The sequence below is a fragment of the Ictidomys tridecemlineatus genome (genome assembly GCF_052094955.1).
Source record: "Ictidomys tridecemlineatus isolate mIctTri1 chromosome 12 unlocalized genomic scaffold, mIctTri1.hap1 SUPER_12_unloc_8, whole genome shotgun sequence".
NCBI classification, from domain to species: Eukaryota; Metazoa; Chordata; class Mammalia; order Rodentia; family Sciuridae; genus Ictidomys; species Ictidomys tridecemlineatus.
This window is the reverse complement of record NW_027520966.1, coordinates 688589-707468: the sequence shown is the minus strand read 5'-3', so window position 1 is coordinate 707468 and position 18880 is coordinate 688589. Positions and strand designations below refer to the sequence as shown.

At 49.5% G+C, this 18880-nt stretch overlaps 1 protein-coding gene across 20 annotated transcripts in view; it reads left to right on the top strand.

Annotated features, from left to right (window-relative positions):
* Positions 1-1235: 1235 nt before the first annotated feature.
* The window catches only part of LOC144364729 (mitotic spindle assembly checkpoint protein MAD1-like), a 269288-nt gene continuing 251643 nt past the window's right edge, over positions 1236-18880 (top strand). For 11 of the 20 annotated variants that reach the window (XR_013432404.1, XR_013432402.1, XR_013432400.1 and 8 more), the window contains exons 1-10: positions 1285-1324; positions 3263-3464; positions 4269-4427; positions 7746-7886; positions 10317-10496; positions 13292-13416; positions 14124-14205; positions 16194-16324; positions 16434-16548; positions 18489-18550. Coding sequence is in view for 9 of the 20 variants with exons in the window: in XM_078035773.1 (XP_077891899.1) it covers positions 3462-3464; positions 4269-4427; positions 7746-7886; positions 10317-10496; positions 13292-13416; positions 14124-14205; positions 16194-16324; positions 16434-16548; positions 18489-18550 (998 nt within the window). In the remaining 11 variants the exon portion in view is untranslated. Of the gene's footprint in view, positions 1325-3262; positions 3465-4268; positions 4432-7745; positions 7887-10316; positions 10497-13291; positions 13417-14123; positions 14206-16193; positions 16325-16433; positions 16549-18488; positions 18551-18880 lie in introns of all 20 variants that reach the window. The other 9 variants (XR_013432406.1, XM_078035778.1, XM_078035777.1 and 6 more) reach the window with 5 other exon arrangements.

Here is an 18880-nt window from a genome sequence, read left to right as displayed (position 1 = left end):
CCTGCTCTCTCTAACGGTCTTTCTGCACCCCAGACTCCAATCGCTGCTTTCTGTATCAGTCCTTCCATACCTCAGTTTCCAAGCTCTGCTCTCTGTAAGAGTCCTTCTGCAACTCAGTCTCCAACCTCTGCTCTCTGCAACAGTCCTTCTGCACCTCAATCTCCAAACTCTGTACTCTGCAACATTACTTCTGCACCTCAGTCTCCAACATATACTCTCTGTATCAGTCTTTCTGCACCTGATTCTTCAACCTCTGCTCTCTGTAGAATCCTTCTCCAACCCAGTCTCTAACCTTTGCTTTCTGTAACCATACTTCTGCACCCCAGTCTCCAAACTCTGTTCTTTCCAAGGATCCTTCTACACCTCTCAAACCTCTGCTCTCTGCAAAGATTCTTCTGAACCACAGTCTCCAACCTCTGCTCTCTGCAACAGTCCTTCTGCACACCAGTCTCCAACATCTGCTCTCTGCAACACTCCTTAAGCAACTCAGTCTAAAAACTCTGCTCTCTGCAACGATCCTTCTGCACCTCAGTCTACTACCTCTGCTCTCTGTAATACACTTCTGACAACCAGTCTCCAAACTCTGCTCTCTATAAAAGTCCTTATGCAGAATAGTTTCCAAGTTCTGCTCTCTGTAACAGGAATTTTGCAACCCAGTCTCGAACCTCTGCTCTCTGTAACAGGTCTTCAGAACCCCAGTCTCCAACCTCTTCTCTCTGCAATGATTTTTCTCCACGCCAGTATCTAACCTCTGCTCTCTGTAACAGTCCTTCTGCACCTCAGTCTCCAAACTCTGCTCTCTGTAACAGTCCATCTGCACCTCAGTCTCTAAAATCTGCTCTCTGAAACGATCCTTCTGGACCCCAATCTCCAACTTCTGCTCTCTGCAACAGTCCTTCTGCACCACAGTCTCCAGATTCTGCTCTCTGTAAGATCCTTCTGAACTCCAGTTTCCAAACTCTGCTCTCTGTAACATTCCTTCTCCATCCCAGTCTCCAACTTTGGTACTCTGCAACAGTCCTGCTGCTCCCCAGTCTCCGAGATCTGCTCTGTGTAACAGTCCTTCTGTACCGCAGTCTCCAAACTCTGCTCTCCGTAATGGTCCTTCTACACCAGAATTTCCAACCTCTGCTTTTTGTAACAGTAGTGGGCGGCTCCGGGTGGGGACACGGAGCCCCAGGGGGTGAGGCGCGCAGACTTGGTTCTTTACGGCGGGCCTCCAGTCGGTCTCGCGAGAGCGCCGGCTCATATCTCGCGATAAGTGGGCGCAGGCGGAGCGGAGGGAGATCCGAGCAGCGGCGGCAAGCGCGAGCAGGCGACTGAGGTGAGCGGTGGCGGGCTAGGCGCGGGGTCGCGGGCTCAGGATCCTGGGGGCTGGGCGGCGGGGCGGAGAGGGCCCTGGCCCGGGGCTGACCGCAGTCGGCGCGAGTGCCGCCCCCTACGTCCCAGCGGTCTGGAGACCCCACGTCCCTTTCGCACCGCTAGAGATTGGGACGCATCCCCTGCTGTCCTAGCAGGGTCCGTCGTTCTGTTGGGGTCTGCGCGTAGCCCTGTTCTGGAGACCCCTGGTCTACCCTCACCACCTGTCCTTGCCCCTGTCATGACGGGGTCTGTAAGCGCTTTGCCTGAGAGACCCCCGCCTGCACTCGCCCCCTAGCCGCTCTTAGTGATCTGGGCCAGTCAAGTTGCAGCTGTGGCTCCTCTGAGCATCCATTGGCATGAGGCCCCTAGGGAGCTAGAGACTGCGCGTGGAGAGAAGTGGTGACTGCTGTCCCCCTGAGCCGCCCCAGCTGTCTGCACTGGCCAAGCAGGCATCTTGTTGGCTTCTGGAGGCACCGTGTGCCCAGAGTCCAGCTCTTTGGGGTAGTGACGGGGATAGTGTGTGTTTAGAGAAGGCAGGATTCACCAGGGGATCAAGGCAGTGAGTTTTCTTGGACACTTCTTACTTTTAGTTTTATTTTTTTGATATTGGAGATTGAACCTAAGAGCGCTTTACCACTAAGGTACATCCCCAGCCATTTTCATTTTTTGAGATAGGGTTTCGCTAAATTGCTGAGGGTCTTGTTAAGTTGCCTAGGCTGGCCTCTGCATTTGCAGTCCTCCAAATGATTGGGATTACAGGCTTGCACCACTTTGCCTGGATCTTGGTCACTTATTTAAATTTTTTCTGCCATTTCTCTTTTGAGGCTGGAAGGGTAGTATGCTCCTGACTCCCATATCAGGGGCTGTCCAGAGGTGTTGGGGGTTCCACCTTCAGGTGGCTGGAAGGTTTTGAGCCTCAGGTGTGTATGGTGTGGATGGAGTAGCCTGGTTCCAGGAAGTTGAAAATACAGTGTTCTTTTCATTTTAGTATATTAATGGGTCAGTTCTCAGGGGATGGTGTTTGGAGAAGAGGATGGAAAGTGTGGCTCTGGTCTGAACTTGGAAAATAGATTTGGGCTTGGAGGGTAGAGCCTGTTTCCTGCCTGGGTTTACCAGGCTCACAGCACTGAAAGCGCAGATCGACTCCATTCTCAAGGTTCTTTTAAGTCAGAAACTTGGAGACAAGCTAAGTTATTGTTATTATTTTTTTTTCTTCTGGAGACAGGGTCTTGCTTTGTTGTCCAGGCTGGCCTCAAACTTGAGATAGTCCTTCCTCAGTCTCCTAAGTAGCTAAGATTATGAGCACCCAATCAAAAAAAAATGTTTTTAAAGGGGTTTGTGTGTATTTTCATTCTGATACCAAAGGGAAATGAACTAGCACTGCCCCTTCCTAAGGGGAGAAATAGTATGTGCCTGTGGGGGGAGTTCAAGCCTCTTGGCCATAAATGTACGTGGGATGTTCCACACCTTTTGGCTGGTGGCAGCTGGCATGACATGTAGGAAGCACAGGTGTTGAGGAAGCAGTTCTTTTACACATGAGCTTGTGGAATGCATGCTACCTTCAGACTAATCAGACCCAGCTTCTGATCTCTTCTGTACCTTTTTTTTTTTTTTTTGGTACTGGGGCTCATTACCACTGAGCCACTTCACCAGCCCTTTTTATTTTTTATTTTGAGACAGGGTCTTGATAAGTTGCTTAGGGCTTGCTAAGTTGCAGGGGCTGGCTTTGAACTTGTGATGTTCCTGCCTCAGCTTCCCCAGCCTCTGGGATTATAGGTGTGTGCCACCGCACCCAGCCGTTCTGTACTTTTTTTTTTTTTTTTTTTTAAAGATACCTCCTCTCCCAAGTTTACTGCAGCATTATTTATTGAGGATTTTCTTTTTAATATTTACTTTTTAGTTTTCGGCGGACACAACATCTTTGTTGGTATGTGGTGCTGAGGATCGAACCCGGGCCGCACGCATGCCAGGCGAGCGCGCTACTGCTTGAGCCACATCCCCAGCCCCTGTATCTTTTTTTAAATTATTTTTTCCACAATAGTTTTATTCTATTTATTTATTTTTATGTGGTGCTGAGGATCGAACCTAGGGCCTCACACATGGTAAGTAGGCGCTCTACCACTAAGCTACAACCCCAACCCCAGTCTTGTTCTGTACCTTTCCGAAGCTTCAGTTTCATCATCTGTAAAATTTCTAAGAAGACTGAATACACCAACTTGTTTTGAAGATTGAGCTGTTGTTTTCTAATGTATAAGCAGAGTGCTGGTCAAATGTGAGGTGACGGTTGCACAGTCTACCATTTGGGTACATGTGGGATGCCTCCTCTCTGGGACTTGGTTGGAGGGAGTGATGGCACTTACTGCTGTTGCTGTTAATATGAAATCACACTTGTGTTCCTGTGCCCACCATTGCCTTTATCATGCTGTTGCATGCTTTGTTTCTGATTTCCCAGAGGCTACTGGGCTGCTAAGCATCTTCTCTAGAGAGCTGGCTGTCCATTTGTTTTGTTGGCCAGTATTCAAATAGTGACTTGGTGACTGTTTTTTTTCCTCCAGTTCTGAGCATTGAACTCATGGGCTTGCGCATGCGAGGCGAGCACTTTGCTACTGAACTATATCCCCAGCTCTTTTTATTTTGAGACAGGATCTCACTAAATTGCTGAGGCTGGCCTCAGACTTGTGATTCTCCAATCTCAACCTCTTGAGTCATTGAGATGACTGAGCCTGGGGTTTACATGCTTTTATGCCTCTTTTCCTCTTGGTAAATTGGTGGCGTGTACTCTCTGTTTCCTTTGAAGAAAGTGGTTGTGGGCTCTGAGAAGGCATTAGGGCTGTCTAGAAGCATTGCTGATGGTGGCATCTGATGATCTGTGGAAAGGCTGACTCTGACTTTTTTTGTTCTCCCAGAAGGAAAGTGACCATGGAAGACCTGGGGGAGAACACCACTGTCTTGTCTACCCTGAGATCTCTGAACAACTTCATTTCTCAGCGAGTAGAGGGAGGATCCGGTCTGGATGTGTCTACCTGTGCCCCAGGTTCTTTGCAGATGCAGTACCAGCAGAGCATGCAGGTGAAAGGCTGGGTGGGGTCTCTGTTAAAGACACCTAGGCTCAGGTGGGGCCTGTTCAAGTTCTACACAATTGAGGTAGGTGAGTATTAGGTAGGCTTAGAGGCCAGTTGTGGTCTTCCAGATCTCATCCTGGGCATTTATCATTTGGGGTGCTAGTTGGAGACCAGGACCTGCCCTGAACTGTCATGGTTAAAGGCCTGCCTCATAAGCACTCCAAGAGTGGACATGTACATAGCTGTGGGTTCATACTGATATATTCATGGATGCCAAAAAGCCAGTCTATTCATTTAATTGAGGACAAAACCCAACTGCGTAGGAGCATGGGTGCCAGAATTATGAGCATACTGTCCCCTTGAAGATGTAACATAGAGAGGCTGTATTGTAAACACAGGCACCTGGTCGCCTAGTCAGCCTAGTGAGAAAGCCAGGGCAATAAGCGGAGGGACTGGATATTCTGTTTTAGCCTATAGGGGGCAATTTGCAGATCCTGTGATTTTTGCAGTTTTCTCTGATTCCAAGTTCTTGAGAATGCTCACTATGGATATAGTTGCAAAGGGTTCAGGTCTCCTGAAGGACTTCAGGCCCTAGAGAATCATGGGCTTAGTCCTATTCTGGGCTGGGACATCTGGGCCCCCAAGGAAAGAAGTGGTGTCTTGGCCTTGCCTGAGCCCTGTCACTGCACCATTGCTGTACCATCCTCCTCTCGGTCTTCTCTGCTTGTGTCTATCTTTCTCTTGTCCACTCTGCATGTGCTCTGGATTCTGTGACCCATGTCAACTGAACCAGGTAAGGCTCATGTACTGATTGGCAAAAAGGATGGTGTTTGTGTGGTTTATTCAGTGATGGGATTACTGTTAGTTAGAGCACTGAGCTGCACACTGCCCTTTCTTGGGTCATTATTCTGAGATTAGACCTATTATACTTTTTGTGGTTTAAAAAAAAAAAAATTTGTGTAACCTGGGAATTGAACTCAGGGAGCACTCTCTCACTGAGCACATCTAGCCCCCTCCAGGCGCCGCCCCCCCCGCCCCCCCCCCCCCCCGTTTTTTAAATTTTGAGACAAGGTCTCACTAAGTTAATGAGGCTGGCCTTGAACTTGGAGGTTCTCTTATCTCAACCTCCTGAGTCACTGGGATTATAGGTGTGTACCACCACTTTTATGAAGAGGCAGTGTTAATAGGTGGTTATTATCTTTGATTTCTGGCAAAATAAATTGGTAACTTTGGTCTTAAAAAATGCTATGATTTTAAAAAGTGGTATAATGTTATTGATGCAAATGTCTGGGAAATTTAGCTTGTCAAAATCCATGGGAAAATGTATGCCAGATATCGAGGCGCACGCCTGTAATCCCAGTGGCTCAGGAGGCTGAGATAGGAGGACCGTGAGTTCAAAGCCAGCTTCACGGTGGCAAGGCGCTTAGCAACTCAGTGAGATCCTGTCTCTAAATAAAATACAAAATAGGGCTGGAGATGTGGCTCAGTGCCTGAGTGCCTCTGAGTTCAATAATCCCTGATATAAAAAAAAAAAAAAAGGAAAATCATGGGATTTTTTAATCAGAATTGGACCTTGGAGGTCCCCATTGTTTACTGTTACAGACTTCCTCAGGTAGGGATCAGTGATCAGTCTGTACCCAAGTAAGGTAGGTAGGAATCATGATTACAGACCTGTCTGGGACCTGACTCTGGTCATGTCCTGCCCTGGATGCCAGGCATGGTTCTTTTTCTTCCTTTCAAGGCTCCCTGAGTTGTAGTGAGGGACCTGAGGACAATCTGGGGAATTTGGAGGCAAAGATAGATGGGGTGTCTTGTCTGCCAGGTGCCTGCCCCTCTTTTTAGCCCTTGTTTTAGTTGGGAGTGTTTAGTTGGGAGTGTATTAGAAAACTTCAGTGTTGTTTAAACACAAAGGAAAGTTTTAAGTTGTTCTTGACACATAGCCGGCGGGCAAGTATGGTGCCCTTGGTCCCTGTGTGGTGACATCCCTATAGACGAAGAGATTCTGGCTTTCTGAGACAGAGTTAAGAATGAGAAGGCTAGTGAGTATGAAGAATGAGCTTAGGAACCTCCAAATATCAACAGGTCAGAGTTACAATGAGGTGAAATGTAATAAGAATAAAGAAAGAACCCAGGTGGGAGGGCCAGGGGAGGAGCATTGCTTTAGCCAGGGCCCTCACCCTGTGGGCACTGTTGGCATGGGGCTGGGCACTTTTTTTTTTTGCAGAACTTTCCTGGGCACTGTCAGATGTTTAGCAACAATCCTGGGCTTCTGCCCTTGTGTATCGGTGGGCAGCAGCACTACTAATTCCATTCTGTAACAATCAGAAGTGTCTCCAGACAGTGCTAAGTGTCCCCTGGGGCAAGTTTGCCCCTGTAGGGGACCATGCTAGCCCAGTGGTTTACAGACTTTAATGTGTATGTGAGCCTCCTGAGAATGTGTCTAGAAGTGATTCTGATTCAGCTCAAGGGTCTGTGTAGGTTAAATGTTTGGGAGGTTCCAGGCAGCAAGGCTTTGGTCCCAGTGAAAACAGTGACTCTGAGAGACTGTGGGCATGTCCTCTGGGGCCCTTTGAGGCTTGAATCACCTGCAAGTACTTATCTCTTGTGGGCCTACTTCTAAAGTAGCCCCCAAATTCTGGCCCCATCGTAGACTCTAACCTTCTGGTTACTCAATTGAATGCTAACTTGGTGTTGTTGCAGTGGGATTTTGAAGATCTAATTAATGTTGTCAATCAATCAGTGGACCTTAAGTTGGGGAGGTTCCCTGGGTTTCTGATCTAATCACATGAGCCCCTTAAAAAGATTGAGTCCAGATGTTAGAGTCAGAAGAGTTGGACTCAGTAGGGGAGGGAGTAGGGCATGTGGTGAGGGGGGTGGGCAGCTTCCAGGTACTGACAGATAGCTGAGAAGTGGATCTTGTCTTTCACTGGTGGGCTAGCTAGGGGTTCCTGCCAACTGCCTTAATTTTAGTCTTAAGAGACCTTTATCAGAGAACCCAGCCACATGTCTGCACTTCTGATCTACAGAGCCCACCGCCTGTTAATGAGTGGTGTTTTTAGCTGTCCAGTTTGTGGCAGTTTATTATACAGCTATAGAAAATGAACACACCTTCTTTCCTAGAACAAGCTCACCCAATGTCATCTTAAAATGTGTCTCCTTCTGATTCTCTTAATCTTTCCTTGCTTGTTGCCTCTCACCCACTTCCCACCTGGGGACCAAGACCTTGCTGGAGTGGCACTTGGGGTGCATTGAGCGGAGCAACTTGCCTTGTTTGACGTGGCTGCTGAGGATTTTCTTTATCTTTGGGTACGACCTTCTCAGTTGGAGGAAAGAGCAGAGCAGATCCGTTCGAAGTCCTACCTCATCCAGGTGGAGCGGGAGAAGATGCAGATGGAGATGAGTCACAAGAGGGCTCGAGTGGAGCTGGAGCGGGCAGCCAACACCAGCGCCAGGAACTACGAGGTGGGTCCAGGTGGGCAGTGTTTGTCCAATCAGCCTCTGGGGACAATAGGCTGGATGCATGCTTACCAGGCTGTAAGAAGTCAGGAACCAGCCAGGGCCAACTGAGGCACTCTGCATGGGGATTGCCAGGTTGTTCCTCTGAGGATACCTATGGTGGGTCCATGTTAGCTGTGCTGGAGAAGGGTGGCTTGATATGGGGAGAGCCACAAAGTGGGAAGTCTCTGGCTGTGTTTACTGCTCAGTGAGGCCACAGTGCCAACAAATCTGCTGGGTGTCTTGGTTTCCTCTGTTCTCTGGAGAAATTGGAATGCAGATCTGGCAGATCTACCAAGTGGTGCAGGGGTGACAGGCTTAGAACATTACTGAGTTGCTTGAATTGTCTCACCAGGGTGGTTGTAGGACCTCAGGAAAGTGCCCTACTCTCGCTGCTGTGCTTGCTCTTGGCTTCCCAGGACAGCAGGAAAGTGCAGCCTTGCAACTCCAGGAAGGCTCAGTCCAAGAACCTTCTGTCGGCATCGCTTTGATTAACAGTCCTTTGCCAGGTTTTCACTAAGTGCTGATCAGTTGTGAAAAGGCTGCCAAGATTCAGCCAATGCCACAGACCAGGGAATCTCTCAGGCCTTCCTTCCTTTCTTTTCTGGCCCCCACTTGCCGTGTATACATGTACTCACAGTTTCCTGTCCCTGTGTAGATCTCCTCCAGGGTGTAATGCAAATTGGACTGTTAGAGCCAGGAATGTAGATTCCTGCCTTGGTGTGCTGTCTGGGCTCATGAGCCAAGACTTTGAAGTGCCATTTGTTGAGTGGACAGACAATACCAGGGGCCCTTGGACTGTATGAATATGCAGTGCTAATGGAAATGGTCCTGGCTCTCAGGCAGAAGGATGGGCCCTGGAACTATTGGAGTTTCTCTGGGCAAAATGCCTTGAAGGTAGGGCCTGTGTGCCTGCCCTGGATCTCCAATGTCTGGCACATTTGGTGGTGCCTTGTGAGTACCTAAGAGCATTTGAGTGAGGAGTTGCAGCAGGGTCTGTTAAAGCTCAGGGGCACAGAGTGACAAACTTGGGAACTTGAGAAGCTTTTCATGACCACAGACATGCTGAGGGGCCCCGGGAGCCATGGAAATTAGTCGTTTTCAGATTGTCCCTGGAGTCTTGGCTTCTACATTGTTTTTTCAGGGGCTGCCAGGTTGCTGGTAGGTGAGTGTGGAGGACAGGCACTCCTCTTCCTGAAAATGGTGGTAAGACCTAGGGTCTGAAAGCCTACCTGGGCTCCTCATCTGTGTTTGACTGGCAGTGCAGTAGTGATGTGTGGGAGGGCCCTGGGCTGACAGAGCAGTTTCTTTATTTTGGGGGGCTAGGATCAGGCCCATGTAGAACTCATGTGCTCTACCACTGAGCTATACCTCCAAGTCCCCTAATGGAAGATTCTTATTCTGTCTAGCAAAAGGGTCCCCTGGCTATTTTAGAGGCTGCACTTGAAGTTGCATCCCCTTGAGTCCCCTTGTGGTGGAGATTGGCCGTCTTTCCATAAAGCTTCAGCCCTATGTGTGTGCTTTTATTAAACCTATGTGTGTGCTTTTTGGGCTGGAATGTCCTAGGAAAGGGTGGCATAAGCGTTTACTCTGAGTAGGACCTGGGGGAAGTTCCTGGTGGTCCTAGGAGGGAGCTGGTGCTGGCAGCTTCCTGCTGAATCAGGCTGGTTGAGCTAGAAGGCAGGGTGCTGGGTGGGTGGCACTCACCATCTTTCTTCTTGGGATCTGATTCCTACTATCTGGTCCTTTTTCAGGGTCTGAAGGTGAACCCTTCAGGCCCTCATGAGTTGTCACAGTGGCATGTGTCCTAGTTCTATCCCTTCCTCACCAGCATAAGCAACATGGCCTCCCTGAGGGTAATGATATGTGGTATCTTTGAAGGGCCACGTGATCAGATACACTTGTGGCAGATCTAGCTCCCCTGTAAATGGTTCCGTTTGCAGGCTGACTTCCACCTGTCCCTGCTCCAGTCATTGGCTCGTTGGGAAGTGCAGACTCATTTTAATGATGGCCTGAGTGTAGTTCGACAAGATCTGCTGGTGCTGCAAAAGCTCAGCTTTTTTCCAAGGTCGATTCTGAATTTTACATTTTCCATGCTCCATCTCATCCCTGCTCATCACTGAGCAGTCAGTTTAATGAGTGTGTGGTGTCATCCATGCTGAGTGCCCTCCAAGGGCCCTGGTTTCTTTCAGTGGGAACTGTTATGCTACTGTGGCAGAAGCACTGGCACTGCCATCCCAGTCCCAGGTTTTCACCTGGTTTTGCTGGGGACTTGGCTGATGGTTCTGTCTGGCTATTCTGTGGGCCTGAATGGCCTAAGTCGGGTCTGGAGTGTCCTTGTCCTGATACTCCTTTGGGATTTCAACTCTCTCTGGCCATGATCTTCCTTCTCCATAGCGTGAGGTTGACCGCAACCAGGAGCTCCTGGCGCGTATTCGGCAGCTTCAGGAGCGGGAGGCTGAGGCCGAGGAGAAGATGCAAGAGCAACTGGAGCGCCATAAGCTGTGCAAACAGAGCCTGGACGCTGCCAGCCAGCAGTTGCAGGAAAAGGAGGATGGCCTGGCTACAGCCAGCGAGGTAAGCATGGGCCTGCATGCAGGCCCTGGGGTTTGCGTTCTTGCCTTCAGCCATTTTCCAAGGGAAAAGAACAAGTGACCTCCCAACTTCACCTAGTAGCAAAGAGGCATCCTTTAAACTATGCTCCTCACATGTGCACCTGTAGTTTTTGCAAGGTCATAATCAGAGTAAATAAATTAATTTTCCATTCTGTGATTTTCAATTAGTAAGTGGAGCCCTTTTTTGTTCTTTGTAAATATGAATTTTAATGGTTGGCTAATCCATTTTTGTCCTTTTTCCAGTGTTTGGTTTCCTTGTGTTTGCCCCGATAGCTCCCTGACAGGCAGTTTTGTGCATGCACCCTGTTTATTTCTGTTATGTTTTGTTTGGACAGACCCGAGGAATAGGGTGGCAGACCCAGTCATAGCTCTGTGGTGGTTGTTGCTAGTTGCTGGGTTGTGTTGATAACCACCACGGAGTATCTAGTATTGCTGTAGCTTTCACTGTTCGTAGATGGTGGTATATTCTGGAAATACTTTTTTCTTTTTTTCCAGAAGATGTAAGTAGGTGCCTCTGGATTTGCATTTCTTTGATTATCAGCGAAGTCTTTTAGCATCTCTCAGCATCAGAGACTGCCTTTGAACCAGGATGTATATGAACTGTAGTCTCAGGGACAGCTATGTATGTTGTAGAGACAGCCTGAGCGTTAGTGCTGGTGGGTACTGGACTCCTCTGACCTTCCTTGTCCCTCTTCTGTGGTGTTCAAGATCACAGGTGCCGAGAGGAAACAGATGAGAACCGCCTGAGGAGGGGGGAAACACCATGTTGCATCATTGGTATTCTGTCTCCATGTGGCTTTCTCCACTTGATAGATCCTCAGGAGCGGGCTGTAGGTTATTTTTGCCTTGGCAGCACTGGGGAGCATGTTAAGGTTGTTCCCACATCTGTCTTCTGAAGTGAGTGTTGGCAGGAGAGGAGATGTGATCAGCTTCCAGAGAAGCTGGCTCCTGCTTCTGGAGAAGTGGGCTCTCTGTGGGCCCTGGGATCTGCGTTTTGGGCTGTGTCGCTGTTCTGTGGTCAAAGGGAGCTATACATACACTTCAGTGAAGGGTAGAAGAGGTGGTCCTGAGTGGGGCCATGTCCTCAGAGAAGCCCTCTCTCATCACTCAGTTCAAAGTCATAGGTCTTCCCCGTTGACTGCCATCTCCTATCACAGTGCCCCAGTTTATGTTACTTGCCACTCTGAAGTTCTCCGTTTTATCTGTTTACTTGCTGATGGTCTGACTTTCCCCAGGATGTTTGTCCTCCATCAGGGCAGGCTGGCTCTGGTGTAGTGCTTAGTGCTCAGTGCATGTTTACTGAACTCAGCAGGCCATTGATGGATGTGTGTGTGTGTTTTTAAAATATATATATATTTAAATATATATATTTAGTTGTTGATGGATCTTTATTTTATTTATATGTGATGCTAAGAATCAAACCCAGTGCCTCACACATGCTAGGCAAGCACTCTACAATGGAGCCACAACCCCAGCCCAGTGGATGTGTTTTTAATATCTCCATTTCTTTTTTCTTTTTCTTTCTTTTTTTGGTATGGGGGTTTAACCTTAGGGCATCCCTAGCTCTTTTTATTTTTTATTTTGAGACTGGGTCTCACTTGTTTAGGGCCTTGCTAAATTGCTGAGGCTGGCCTTGAACTTTTGATCCTTCTGTCTCAGCTTCCTGAGTTGCTCTGATTATAGGCGTGAGCCACCATGCCTGGCACCTCTGTTGTTTTTTGAGTCCCACTGTGGTGCTCACTCTTGTGATAAAGTGAACCATACAGATTGTTGAGTATGGGGTGCCCCATGTGTGTCCCCTAGAGGGTCATGCTTTGAATAGCACCAGTGTGTTTCCCTGGGTCCTGGGTTGGGTACAGTTCTCAGGAAAAAGAAAGGAGTGCTGTGGCTTCTCTGCAGAGGATGCCACCTCGGGAGACCCCTTGCCCCCTACAGTTCTACCCAGTGTGACTTACTGTGGTGAGGTTGCTGGACCCACTGTCTTGCCCTCTGTGTGGGCTCCCTAGGGTGGAATTTAGGCTGTGTTAGTTTGCATGACAAGGAACAGGGCTGGTTTTTTGTGTTGGCTTGACCAGCATGCTCTTTCCCTCAGGAAGGGGTTGGTGGTGGATGAGGTGATGTCAGAGCAAAGAGTGGTGGTTCCTTCACATGCCTATTCTGTGGTGTCAGGTGGACTTGTCCCTCCTGGAAGCTGCTGGATGGGCCCTGCTGGTTTTGCTCTGGGACTGTCTCTTTCTGAGTACTGTAGCCAACCCAGCTGGTTCTAAACCACCTTGCTGGCCTGGGAGTGCTGCATCCTTACTGATGGTTGGAATTGTGGTGTGAGGATGGGTAGAGGAAGAATTCTGGGTTGAGAGCATAATGAGAGCCAAAGAGTGGAGGGAAGGCTAAGGTGGATGCATGGTGTAGGGACACTGTGGGCCTAGGATAAGGGGTATAGAGGCCACCAGGCCTGAGAGGCTAGGCCCATTCTGGCTAGTGGCAGCTTTGCTCTGGGAGTCCCAGGACTAGCTTTCCTCGAGGGCCTGGTTGTAACCCAGATCTGTCTGTCAGCTTGTGGGGACTATGACCCAGGGTTCTGGCCTGCAATACTTCTGAGAGTGTCTGTCTCATTTACCCAGGTGTAGGCTCCGCAGGGGTGGGCTCTGTTCCCACCCCATGGTAACAGGCAGGAAGTGATGGCTCTTCCTTTCACTGTAACTTGCCGGGAAGTTACGTTTGCATCCATGAGCCACCTGGAATCCCCTCTCCTTTCAGACCATCAATGTGTTAAAGGGTCGTGTCTCAGAGCTGCAATGGAGTTTGATGGACCAGGAGGTGCAGGTGAAGCGCTTGGAGTCTGAGAAGCAGGAGCTGAAGGAGCAGCTTGAACTGCAGCTCAGGTGAGGGAAAAGGAGCTTGGGGATGCGGGGCTTTGCCTCTGTGTCTGTGCCAGGCCCTGGATGCTTTTCTCACCACAGGCTGCAGGAGGGACTGACACAAGGCCTCTGAAACTGGGATTCTGAGTGCTAGGATAGGGGGTGTTTTAAATGTTTTTGAGCCAGGATGAGGGCAGCAGCTCCTCCTTCTCAGGGTGGCACACCTTTTCAGAGCAGGCTTCCAGAGAAGATCTTATGCTGAGCTAGGTTTTGAAGAACATGCAAGACGTCCCTTGAGTTTGTGTGGGCTGTTGATGGGAAAGGACATTTTAGGTTTGGGGGACATGGTAAGCAAGATAGATGTGGGAAAATCAAGAGGATGGTGTGGTCAGGAGGCTTTGGGTTCTCTCCTGAGGAGTTGACCCTTCCCTTACCAGCTGTAATCTGAGTTTTTTGCTTCTTGGGGAGAGGGGTGATCAGGTCTGAGTGGGTCCTTTCTGTGGTTGCATCAGGTCTGGTGATCACTGGTGGAGGGTGAGCAGTGTGTGGAGAACTGTGGGGTGCTGTCAGTGGCCGATGTTCATCCACGGCAGCACCATCCAGATGAGAGCCACTGCAGGGGCTACTCCAGGACCTGGGTGTACCCTTGTAGTGGCCTTGTTTGTGCCAGGAGCTTAGGCTGAGAGTATTCTTAAGGTGTTCCTTCATGTCATGCACTCTTCTCTGAACAGGAAATGTCAGGAAGTTAATCAGAAAATTCAGGAACTTCAGGCTAGCCAAGAAGCAAGAACAGACCAAGAACAGAAGATTAAGGTGGGTTGCTCTGTGTCAACCTTGTGTGTGTCCTGCAGGCATCTCAGGGGTGGTCTTAGCCCCTCTGCCACCCACTATTTGCAGGCCTTTCTGAGCTGAAGATGCCCTCAGTGGATGTTAGCCACTGTCCTATCTTCTAGGTACTGTGCTGGCTGCCAGGAGGCCAAGGTGAGTGAAATAACCATTTCTTTGTTTGTATGTGGTGCTGAGGATCGAACCCGGGTCGCACGCATACCAGGCGAGCGCGCTACCTCTTGAGCCACATCCCCAGCCCTGAAATAACCATTTCTGCTCCCAGGAAGCTTGTGTCCTAGTGAAGAAAGGCCCACTAGAAACACAAGGAAAAAGTGACATTGGAGATGGTACAAAGTAGACCTACAAAAGTTGAAACCCTGCCCATAGTCACATACTGGAGAGTCACTGAAATGGGTCCCCAAGCCAGGTCCATCTGATGGGAGCTCAGGCCACATGTTTCACTGTGGAGGGTGTTGCCAGAAAGATGATGCCTTGAGATCCCTTCCATGGCCTCTTGTTGCCTTTGGAGTAACAACCAGGCCCTTCAGGAGACCCGTGGCCATGGCTCCCTACAGCTTTCCACTGTGCCTGCTTGGGCAGGTTGTGCGCTTTGCTCCTGCTCTCCTTGGCTGCCAGCCTGCTTGGCACCCCCACTTGCCCCCCACAACTCACCTTCTTGGTTAGCTTCTCCTGAACCTTGTCCTTCCCTCTATGACCCTTAGCCCACCTCTCAGTCTTTGCTTGCCTGATTTGTATTCTGTGTCACTCTGCCTCTGCCTCTTGACTTAGCCCCTTACAGAGCTGGACTCTGTGACACTTATTATTATTTTTTTTGTCGGTGTAGGAGGGATTGAACTCAGGCACTTGACCACTGAGCCACATCCCCTGCCCTATTTTGTATTTTATTTAGAGACAGGGTCTTACTGAGTTGCTTAGCACCTCACTAAATTGCTGAGGCTGGCTTTGAACTTGCAGTCATCCTGCCTTAGCCTCGTGAGTGGCTGGGATTATAGGCATGCACCGCTGTGCTTGGCTTTAGTGGCACTTATTGATAGACCAATTTGGATATTGTTTGTACTCAGCCTGTTTGGTGATTGTCACTAAATGCCAGTGTGCTTCTGTTGAGTCCTAAGGTGACAGACGTTGCAAAGAAGTCTGTTCTTGCAGTTGAAATGGACTCAGTTGCTGCAGGAGTGCTGCTGGTGCAGAAGTGACTTCATGTAATGAGAACGTTATGTCCTTGCTGAGTGTCTTTGGTCCAGGTGTGCCAGTGGTTCCTTCTGGATAAATAAGTCTGGGAGGAACCAGATGGATGGATGCATTTATGTGGTGTGGATGGATGCTGGCACAAATGGGCAGGGCTAGAGGTGGCTGAAGAGGACACAGCCAGAATCACATCAGGTGCAATCTCAGGAGGGATCTGGGGTTGGGGCCTAATCCAGGGAGATTGCCGAGGTTCTGGTACTGTTATAACTTAGCAGAGGAACTTTGTGGTTCCTATGAGTAGACTTTATTTTTTAGAAAAGTTTTAGGTTCACAGCCAAATGGAAGAGAATATAAGAGGATTTCCAGACCCCTTGTCTCCCACCATCATCTCCCCGCAGTTAGCACCCGCTTCAAAGTGGATCATTACCACAGTTGACTAAGCCGCATTGACTCCTCATCACCTACTCCACAGGCTAAACTGGAGTTCACCCTTGGGGGCCACATTCTGAACAGATGCACCCTGACATGTGTCCCCCATTGTAGTGTCTTGCAGCCCTCCGAGCACCACTTGCTTTTCCTCCTCCCCCTGAGGACCACTGCTATCTCACTGCCCCATCCTTCTCTTCTCTCCAGAGTGTCCTGCAGGCGGAAGCCACCACATGTGCCTTTTCAGACTGGCTTCTCACTTAGCTGAGACTTGCGTTTCCTAGGTGTCCCCTGGCTGCTCACTCTTCTTTCTTTTCTTTCTCTCTGCCTGCCTCTGTCAGGACCTGGAGCAGAAACTGTGTCTGCAGGAGCAGGATGCTGCCTTGGTGCGGAGCATTAAGTCTGAGCTCCTGCGGCTTCCCAGGATGGAGCGGGAGCTAAAGCGGCTGCGGGAAGACAATGCACACCTGCGGTGAGGAGCTGGGATGAGGCCCAGCTGCTTCCAGATGCGACTGGGGTTCATGGGGTGGGTTTGTCCCCTGTATATGTGGCTGTGGGAGTGACAGTTTCTGGCCTTGCAGGGAGATGAGGGAGACCAACGGGCTGCTCACAGAGGAGCTGGAGGGACTTCAGAGGAGGCTGGGCCGCCAGGAGAAGATGCAGGAAACTCTGGTTGACTTAGAACTGGAGAAGGAGGTAAGGGTTCAAGTGGGCAAGCCATGCCTATGGGACTGTCCTTAGCCTTCTCCAGAGGACTCTGGCCATTTCCATCTTGTGCAATAGCTGGTTACCTGTAATGTACTTATTGTCATGGCAGTGTGGTAGGAAGAACAATGGCCCTCAAGGGGTCCATGTCCTAATTCCAGAACCTATGAATGCATTTGACAAGGTTGAATCTGCTAATCAGCTGGCCTGCAGTGGGGGAGGATCCTGGTTGTCAGGTGGGCTGCATGGTCTAAGGAAGTAGGAGAGGAAGACCTGCCTGCCATTGCCAGCTGTGAGGGTAAAGGCAACAGGTGTGGGCAGCCCTAGAAGCTGGAAAAGACAATAGATGGATTCTCTTGGGAGCCCCTAGAAGGAATGCAGCTGGCCCACACATGAATTTTAGCTCAGTGAGAACTAAGTGGGATTTTAGGCTTAAGTATTGTAGGAAACTATGTTGAAGCCACTGAGTTTATGCAGTTTAACTCAAGGCTATAGAGGACTGGCACAGAGGGTGTGCCAGCAAGGAAATGGCACACGGTGCCTACATGTGAGGACGTGATGGAGAGCCATGCTGGGTGTTTTCTTCTGATCTGTCATTGTAACTTACCAGTGACGCTGTGTGGGAAAATGCCATTGCTGTACAGTATTGGAAAGTCACCTTGTGGTTGGAGGAGGAAATGGAGGGTCAGTGTCCAGTGAGTTTGGACCAGAGCTAAGGATTCCTGGCTCCTGCCTGGAGTTTTTGTCCTTTTTACTGCTTCTCCTGAGTCACTCTGTTGCTATTCTACCCTGGTTTGTCTGATATGCTCCACGCCACTGTTCCAACCATCTTAACCATCTTTGGCCGCCCTGAATTACACTGGCTACTTCCTGACCTGGGGAGCACTCTTTGTCCTTTTTTGGAGCTTCAAGACAGCTCAGAGCCATTTGGGGCCACGGAGCCCTCTGAGCAGCTGCTGCGGCTGTTTGCCATCAGTGGGGCCTTCCAGGGCAGCTCCTCCTCAGAGGTAGCTTCTGTAGGAGTGTATTGGAAAGACAACTGTCAGCCAATTGCTCTTCTCTTTTTTCTCCGGACATAGTTATTTTTGAAATTGTTTTAAGATTTCGGGGTTTAGAATTACATTGCTTGTAGTTTGAAGTCCTGCTGTGGATGCTTGCTGGCTCTTTGACTCTGGGCCAGTTCCTTAACCTGTTTGTCTCTTCATCTGCAGAGTGAGGAATAGTGACAGTGTCTGCCTCATGTCAAGTGTTCAGAGCAGGGCCTGGTGCATAGTAACTTGACCAGCACTGGCTGTAGGAAAGTTAATAACCAAGCATGTGCTTGGTACATAGAGGAGATCTGGAAATACTCGAATGAATGGTTTGTAGTAGCACTCAGCTGGTTATGGGAGGAGGTGACAGGAGGTCAAATCCAAGTGGTTCTTCCTTCAATTGCTTCAATTCCAGAAGGGCAACTTTCTGGGCTTTGGGCCAGCATTGAACAGGCGCATTCTCTTGGGGCTTGCTGGTCCTAGTCTGCCATAGGATTGGGGAAAATTTGTCTGTTAGACTGAGTCCATCTGTCTGGGGCTTGGCATCCTGAGAGGTACTTGGGAGAGGGGAGAGGTGAGTCCTTAGGGTTCAGCTGCCCAGATCTGCACCCTGGGCATAAGAGACTGCAAAACCTTTGCACCCTCATGTTCCTTGTAGCTTGCTGGATTCACACTTGGATATACAGGTCCAGGAAGGAATGAGCTGTATGCCGCATAGCTTCAACAGCTGGGAATAATACCTGATTGCTTTGGTGCATCCTTGGAGCAGCCACACATCTGAGCTCAGAGATAAGGGGCAGATCCTTCCCTAAGATTGGGGGCTTAGTGTCTGTGTCATAGTGTTTTTGTGCCAGTTGTCTGACCCATGGTGATAGGAGACCTGCCTATACTGTTTTTCAGAGGCTGCTGGCGAAGCTGCAAAGCTGGGAGAATCTGGACCACACCATGGGCTTAGACCTCAGGTAGGTGGGCGCTGTCCCCCATCCCTACCTCTCTGGGTAGTTGGCTTCTGTATTGACAAGGCAGCCCTGCCTCTTTGTTCAGAGTCCTTTCCAAATAGGGGTAGGAGCTTTGGACTCACCCTGCCTGTGTTTAGTGAGGCATTTCACAGTGGTAGGGAAAGGGAACTGATGGACTCTTCTTGTCTAAGTCTCAGTAATGCCTTCATTGAAAACCAGATGTCCTTGAGCAGAGCAGGGGCAACTGTCCGATTGCCTTGCATTGTCAGACTTTGTTAGAGGACTCTGTACATGCCCAGGAAGTAATTGCTTTGGGAGAAATAATTTCTTTTG